Raw genomic sequence first — 8,811 nt, 5'->3', positions numbered from 1 at the left:
GCTTTTATTTCTTCTTTTAATCAATTCATTCAATTAACTTTGATTAAGCACCTACTCTGTAAGGCACAGTTCCTCAATTATAATAGCATCTATCTCCCAGGTCTGATCCCAAGATCAACTGAGATAGTATATGGAAAGCAATCTCAAGGAATTATATAAATATTGGCAAATTTTAAAATTGTAGCTGTGGTATGAGTCTTACTATCAAGGGGCATATACTTTCATGGGGAGGAGATTTCTTCTACAACTCAAAGGATCTGTCTTTTCATCCATGTGAGTAATTCTACCAGTAACAGTTCATTACTTCTCATACAGAGTGAATTACATCCATGTTATGCCATACATTCTTCTTCTACCCAAACAGCTGGAGGTTTTCCTCTGATTTTCTTAATATTCCATCAATACTAGCGCAACCCTTGAGGTGTCTACCTCTTGACCCTCAATCTTATTACGTGATTCAAGCTCTTGTTGAAGCCTTTTTCAAGGAGTGGCAAGCACGAGCCTTCATCAGTGGCCTGCTACAGCATTCATAGTCTTTCCATTTCATTTTCAGTTACCTAGAATTGTGTTTTTTTCTGAAATCATGATGAGATGCCTACTTTCATGTTAAAAAACACCATCAGAAGGAGAAGTATTAAAATATGAATTCTTTATTGCAAAAAGCAGTTTGGGAGCATGGCAAGCTCTGTGTAATTTCCTTAATGCAATGTGGCACACTCTACAATTCAACTCTGGACCCAACTCACTGTCCATGTGGATCACTAGGCCAAGATATAGGTACTGTATCTCAATTGGTTGTCCCTGCAACTGCTTACTATAAAGTGGGGTATTAGGGCCAACCTCTTTTAAGTGACTAAACATAACCAAGGAGGTCCTGGAGTATTCTGGAGATGGATGTGATCAACATAATGTCACTCACAAGCAGGAGAACTCATAGAACTTCTCTGTTGGTAGGAGATCCTGATTCTATTTTTAATTACAGGAAATATATAAATATAAGTAATTGATAAAAGGGACATGAGTTCAGACGAAGAGTTAAGAGATATTTAAGGAGGCAGAAATCACTTTTCTTCATATTTGGGTAAAGTTTAATAGAAAAGGAAACATGAGGGTTGGGGCTGAAAAAGAGAGACTGAAGAAGTCAGAGGAGTAGAAAGGGGAAGGACATTTGGGCATAGAAATGGATGTGAGCAGAGACATGAGCCAAAGTTCAGAGATGGGAGAAAGGACAGGAGAATGGGGGCCAGGGAATTGGTTCTAGTTTGAATAGAATGTAGTGTATGCAGAAGGGAGTTGTAGTATGACATAAAACTAGAAAGGGAGTTGGAACTACATTGTGAACAGTCTTACATGGAAGGATCCCAGGGGGAGAAGAGGAAGCTACTGAAGATTTCTGTAGAGGAGTGAAGCACTCAGGAGAAGGTGAGGAAAATTATCAGACAGGAAGCTATATATTTGTCCAATACAAGCTCAGAGCTTTTTCCCTAAAGGGGACCAGGAATGTCAGTTAATGTTGCTTATGATAATAAAAGGGCAGCTAGGTGGCATAGTAGATAGAACACTGGGCCTGAAGTTAGGAAGATTCACCTTCATGAGTTCAAATCCAGCCTCAGACACTTTCTAGTTTACCATGTTTGCTTCAGTTTTATCATCTGTAAAATGGACTGGGGAAGGAAGTGGGAAACCACACAGTGTTTTTGTCAAAAAAGCTTCAAATGGAGTCCCAGACCCCTTTCAGTTGGACACAACTGAAATGACTCAACAATGACAACATGGAAATACACACCATTGAATTGATAGTCCCATTGCTTTCTGTACTCTGGGAGTGGCAACTCAGCTGTGATGGCAAAATAAGGAATGTGAGGCAATAATCACATATAAGCATTAAATTGGGAAAAAATAGAAGGCTTTCCATATCAATGAAAAAAGCTTTTTTGTGTTTTTTTTTTTTTTAATTTTCCTTATCTGTCCAGAGGATCTTGTCAAAAATGCATGATTGGCTTTGTTCATTCTCTGTTGAGGAACACAAGTAGCAAGCGACAGCTCTGGTAAATACATGGCAGGACACAGGAGAGGCATCTCTCCTTGAAACATGGTTAAAATGTTACAGAAATACACTGGGCAGTAGATTCAGTGCCAGGCACTAAAGATGCAAAGACAAAAAATGAAATAGTCCCTGCCTTTAGGCAGTTTACATTCTACTGGGAGGAAATGACATTTATACAGATGAGTAAGTATTTATTACAAAAATGGAGGTGGCACTTGAGTTAAACCTTGAAGAGAACTAGGGAGAGTAGCAGCAGCTAGACAGTGTAGTGGACAGAGCCAGGCCTGGGTTCAAGTCTGTCCTCCTAGACTTCCTGTGTGAACTTGGACAAGTCACTTAACCCCAACTGCCTAGCTCTTACCCCTCTTCTGCTTTGGAACCAGTACTTATTATTGATTCTAAGACAAAGAGTAAAAGTTTGAAAAAACGACTCGAGGTAGATTAAGGTTCTGTTGAGCATACCTAATCCACTTCTTTCCCTCTTCTCCTCCTTTCCCTAGTTGTGTTGGCAAGGAATTTTTCCTTTATAATCACTGAATATTAGAATTAGAAAATTAGAAGAGACTATAGAGATATTCTAGCCCAACCAAGTCCAGAACAAGAATTCTCTGCAACATTCCTGTCAAGTAATCAGACAACCTTTACTTGCACCTCTCTGAAGATGTGTTGTGCTATGTATTAGTTATCTATTTTTTTTATTTGGGTGTATGTGCATGTGTTATCTCCTTATTGGTCTATATATCTCTTTTCAGGGGACCACATTTCATTCTGGTTTATTTTTTTAATCTCTCTCAGGGTCTGCACATGATAGGCACCATAGGTGTGCACAGAATGTGGACTAAGTATGCTAACACAACTTGGGGTGAGAATTTTCATTGAGCCTTCCTCAGGCCCAAACGATTCACATTCTCTGGTGGGCACTTAATGTCCACTGAATATTCAGGAAACAAGATTATCAATGGAATGTCCTATTTACCCAATCAGTAAATGTTACCATCTTTAAAAATATTGTGAATTTAATAACCATCAATAAAAACAAAACACATAAAATCAGTAGGATGCTCTAGCTACCAATTAGTAAATATTGCCTTAAAATTATGTTAAGCTGAAGAACCATTGATAAAAAACATATAATAAGGGGGAAATCATGAAAATGTTAGTGTTTAACAAAGCAGAATCAATTCAAATAGTAAAAAAGCAAATAAATTGTTTCTGTCCTGTGCTCTCTCCCCACTACCCCCTTCCTCCTCCTCTCTCTTTTTTCTTGCTTTCATGCAAACACACATATATTTTTGTGTCACTACCTTAAACAAAGAACAACTTGTTGGGGCAATGGAAAGAGCACTGAATGTGGAGTCAAATGAACTGGGTTTGAATCCCACTCTGCTACTTAGTGTAAGTGTGACCTTTGGAAAGTTGCCTCATTTCTCCAGTCTTCAAATTCTTAATATGCAAAATGAGGAGGAGGAGGAGGAATTACTCATTAAATGATCACCAAGGACACTTTAAAGCTCCAAAACTTATGATTCCATATAGGAGCTATAAAACTGGTGTGCTGGTAAATATTGGGGACAAAAGAACCTATGCTACACTTAAATTGAATGTGCATTACTGACATTTTTCTCCATCTTTGACTTAAGTCTGGATACTCAGCAAAACAATAAGTTGAGCCCTGATTTGTAGTGCTTGCTAATTTCTGGATATGAATGCTCACAAAGAAAATTAAACCATCGACTCTCAAGGTTCAGTACAAGATGGTTCCAGCACCTCTGGCTCTAACATTCTCATCGTATTCCAAATTTCTTTCCATTAAAAATTCCTATGGTTTTTAAATATGCCATGTGATTTCAAGTTCTCAACCCTGGATTGGCATCCTGTGGAGGTTTATTGGGCAGACATAGTGCAGATAATGTAGAAGACGGCTCCTGAGTTCTTCTCAGTGAATAGTCTTTCAGGTCAGAAGTCATGATGTAGAGACTTTTGGTGCCAATGGTTCCATTGTCTGAATTTTCTCTTACTCCAAACTATCCTCTTCTCAGAGGTCAAAGTGAACTTTCTACAATGGAGGTCTGGGAGGCATGTAGCATTAGTCTGTGGCATAAGTCTGAGACCAGGCAATGCCCACATGGGAATAGGAATACAGGAATCCCGTAACCGAGAGGATCACCCATGGCCAACCTGCAAAAAGGAGGAGAGGAGAAAAGTTAGAACCACATGGGTCTTAGTTCAGTTCACTGTCTACACAAGCCATGCATTCATTTGTCTTCTGTAGAGTCTCAATAAAACCCAAAGTTCTTCACCTCAGCTCAAGTGGTAATTGCTAATGTCTAAGACACAGATGATAAAATGCATGGAAATTGTCACTGTCCACATCATCATTGTCTTCATCACTTTCACACTCATCATCATCAACAAAAGAATTCTTTTGCAACCAGGTGAATATCACAAACTGAAATGCTGACCCAAATTACCCAGACTTAACATTGATTCAGAAAAATCTTAAGAATGATATTTCCTCCATCTCCAACCTACATGGAGACAACTTCTAGAGAAAAGGCAAAATCTTGAAGAAGTAGGATGAAGCACATGCCATCTCCTGTCTGCTCCTGGTGCTATAAAAAGAAACCTTTCAATTAATCTATAGAAGGTAAGTTTATATCCTAATACTTTTATGAAATAAAAAGACTTAAAAAATCTACCCGTACTGTATAATCTATAGAACAATAAACATAAAAGATTAAGATAATGACTTATTCCAGAACAATTTCTATTAGTTGCAACTTGAATACTATTCAAAAGATTTGAAGAATTTTGCATGATAAAGGTAAATGTAAAAGTATTATGCCAGAAATGCTTATGGTTAGCTCACAGAAAGTGAGTTTAAATCATGAAACTTTTTCAACTACAAAAAAGTCATCATAGACACTTACACAAGAGTCCACAGTATAACCACAAGAACAACAAGAACAACCCCAAATATGTCTCACAATCCATGCCATTAGACCAGAGGGAAATGAGGAATTGTCACCAGGAGTGGTTCACAGAGGAACAGAGAGTTTGGAAATGGAGGAGATAGTTCTTTTCCTACAAGCTTTCTCTTTTGCTATAAATTTTATCTCCTCTCTCAAAACCCATGGTCTCATAGGCTTAAACAACTATATTGTCATACAATTAATGACATTTCTATCACTGTTACCGCCATAATTTATTATAGTAGCAATAAAAAAAGAGACATAACTAATTACTTAGAATATGTCGCAGGGAGTTCAGTTCATTGCTTGAGTGAAATTCCCTGTAAAATCACCTCTCTAAATGCAGCAGAAAGATGCACAAAATGAATACTCTGACCAATATGACCACTGACTCCCCCTCATGTAGAAGAAGCAAGGTTTCTCAGGAAGGCGACTCGAGTCTCTAGAATTTCTTTTAAACGTCTCTTCACAGAATAAGATTTAAACAATTATTTCAAAATGTCTCCAGATTCTTTCTTCTTGACAGTTAATTCTCTCATTCTTTCTGCACAATAATGTCAAGAATAATTGACACAAAATATGGCATATTTCAGGGTTAACAGTATAAATCTATTTCTGTTCTGCTTAGGCTAAAATCTATGATCATTTCTTCCAAATAGAACTAAGTATGACTTCCAAAGTAAAAGAGAGTGTCAAAGCACAACAGCTTATTAATTGTTTGATGTACATGGATGCCATTAGGCAATATATAAGTCCACTGAAGAAAACATATTAAACATCTCCTTCATCTTATGGAATCTTACTGCAATGGTATCAGAATGCCATTTTGGCTCCATAGCTGTAAAGTTCTTAATATATGTCAAGGAAATATAGAGCTTGACTTGAGAGTCCAAATTGAAGCAATAGATGAAGGTGATACTTAAAAAAAATACCAGAGTCTCTTCCAGGAAAGACACACTGAGCATGAAGCTATCAAGATACTTCATTGGGGCAGCTAGGTAATTCAGTGAATAGAGCATCAGGTCTAGAGTTGGGAGGTTCTGGGTTCAAATCTGAACTCAGACAACTCTTAGCTGTGTAATGCTGTGCAAGTCACCTAATCCCAAGTGTCTAGCCCTTGCTGTTTTTCAGTCTTAGAATTGATACTAAGACAGAAAGCAAAAGTGTCTTCTTTTAAGACATTTCAGAGCATCCTGAAATCAAAGCTCAATGGGACAAAACATTTACAGGAATTAGCACATACTATGTGCAGTATCAATCATAAATCTTTTTTTTAACTGAAGAAATGTATTATGAAAAAAAATTGGAATATATTCTAACAAAAATGTGCATAAAATATTAACAAAACACAAGATCCATCACCTTAAGGTACCTAAAGAAAGAGTGATACAATACCCTCTTGCCAAAAAACAAAGAACTCTAATGGAATATATTCTCAGAGCATATGATAAACATAACAAAAATCTATAAAGATACTTTTGGAACAATCAGACCACCTCATCAAGCAACAGTAAAGGTTGAAAACAAGTACAAATTATTACATTTGTCAAAAATTGATGAAAGCAGTTTACCCCCTGAATCTATGATGTGTTTGAGATCCAGAACTAGGGTCAACATGGGCAACATGTGCATGGAATCAGCCAAAAATATGTTGACAGAGAAACTTACTCAATAAATGCCTGAGTTGGATTTGTTTATGCAAAAGGAAAAGTTGATGACAACAATTAAGATTAGATCATAGCCACAAGCAGTTATAGGCAGGCTATCTTTAAGAAGTTCTGACTTAGTGGTCACTGTAGATTATGAAAGGAAATGGTATAATTTGTGTGACAAAACTTTGCAGATTGGGAAAAAAAAACATGACCTACCAAAGGCCTCCTAAGAAGATATGACCTGGCCACAAGAATGACATATTAGAAGCTTTGTTTTTCATGAATTGACAAATATCAAGTTCCTATAACACAAATACACTCTTGAAAATAACCTGGAATACTCAAACAATAAACAAACATTAACAAAAAACCATTGAGCTGAAACATTATCATAGGCTGAACTGTTGATCATAATTGCCCATACTGATCTAGAACAATCTAGAAACACTATTCTTAATAGACAGAACCATGCCAAATACTTAAAATCTCCAAACTATTAGGGAACCAAAAGCTTTCAAAATGCAGAGGCACAGTAGAAGAAACAACTTTTGGGTTCAATAATGGCATCTATCACCTAGGATGGTTTTCATGACTAAATGAGATAATACTTGTAAAGTACTTAGCAGCGTGCCCAACATATAATAAGTACTTTAATAAAAGCTTCTTTTCTTTTTTTCTTCCAGACAGGATGATGGGGATGACATGAATTTAATTTCTTCTCCTATGTCTCTGCCCCAGGTCACACAGTTAGTAAATTTCTGAAGCAGAATTTAAACTCAGGTTTTCCTAGCTCCATTCCTGACTTCATTGCCTGAGCTACCTAATTCGCTCTGAAATTTTACTTTGACTCTGAAGTTGTGCTGGAAATGCTTTTTGTGAACCTAAAGAAGATAAACTTGCATCCAAATTCAAGTATAGAAAGAAATTATTTTATTTATCTGTTCAAAAGCCTGCAGAGCAATAAATATAAAAGAACAATAGCTGGATAGCAACTTGTCCTAGGACCAATTCTAGCTGAACTCCATTGAACAAATGAAAAGAACAGTATTTCTAAAATGAGGTCAAAGACAAGCTTATGTCCCAATATTTTATTCAACTACAAAAAGCAATAATTTTTATCCAATCAATAAATCAGCATTTATTAAACTATGATGTGCCAGGAACTTGCACAATACCCTGCCAAACATTAATCATAAAAGAACAGCAAGATTCCAACTTGTTCTAGGACTGTTTCTATCTGAAATCCATTGCATAAGACGAAAACTCAAATAATAACATAAATAATACTAATAGCTCGCTTTTGTATTATGCTTTAAATCAGTATAATTCAACAAAAAAGTCATTTTTGCAACCCACAAAATACATTTTGGAAAACTATTTGAAGTAGATACTTTACAAATAAAGAAACTGAGGTACCCTCAGAATTACATAAATAATGATAGCATCAAAAATTGAAAATAAGACTGGAAACTCACCATTGAGAGTAGTAAGTGAAAAGAACATTGGGCTTTTGATTTAAAAGACCAATCTAATCAGCTCAAATTATGGCTGAATCTGTAACCTTAAGCAAGTAATTTAACCTCTTTCTTCTTCAGCTCCTTCAAGAGTCAAATGAGGGGGTGAGACATCTTTGAGGTTCTTTCCAACTCTGATATTCCAAGGTTCTATGACTTCTAAGGCCCCTTCTAGCTTTAATGTGGTGTTTCCTTCTTCTCTGGCAAAATTTCTTTTAAAGCAGATTTCTAGAAACCTTCTTATTTTCTCATTGGCTTCCATTGGAGATATGTTCTCATATTACCAAGTGATAGTCCATAATGAAAATCACATTTAAGAATTCAACAGATCTTTAAGACTTGCATATTTATAAGGATAAAAAATTAATTTTCTGGATAAGAAGACCTACGCAAGAGGCCAGAGAACAAATACTGTACTAACATTGAAAATGAGTTAGAGATTGTTTCATTTGGACTAGAGCCACAGGAGAGGGACATGGCCCTGCAGTGCCTGGCCATTTTTGTTTAATCTGTAAGTCTCTCTCTAGCCTAAAGTAAATATTCCTTTTCAAAACCCCAAGCATTTAACTATTCCTTCTCAAAGGGTTTATCTTGTATAATTTCTTACATTTGTTTTTTAACAGGCT

General features: G+C 36.4%; 1 protein-coding gene across 1 annotated transcript in view; it reads right to left on the bottom strand.

Annotated features, from left to right (window-relative positions):
- Positions 1 to 634: 634 nt before the first annotated feature.
- Positions 635 to 8,811, bottom strand: part of HHAT (hedgehog acyltransferase) — a 560,175-nt gene continuing 551,998 nt past the window's right edge. Inside the window, exon 12 of the mRNA XM_001366441.3 lies at positions 635 to 4,225. Coding sequence (XP_001366478.2) covers positions 4,134 to 4,225 — 92 coding nt within the window. The 3' untranslated portion in view covers positions 635 to 4,133. The remainder of the gene's footprint in view (positions 4,226 to 8,811) is intronic.

Source organism: Monodelphis domestica, chromosome 2 (assembly GCF_027887165.1).
Source record: "Monodelphis domestica isolate mMonDom1 chromosome 2, mMonDom1.pri, whole genome shotgun sequence".
NCBI classification, from domain to species: domain Eukaryota; kingdom Metazoa; phylum Chordata; class Mammalia; order Didelphimorphia; family Didelphidae; genus Monodelphis; species Monodelphis domestica.
This window is presented reverse-complemented; position numbering and strand designations above follow the sequence as displayed.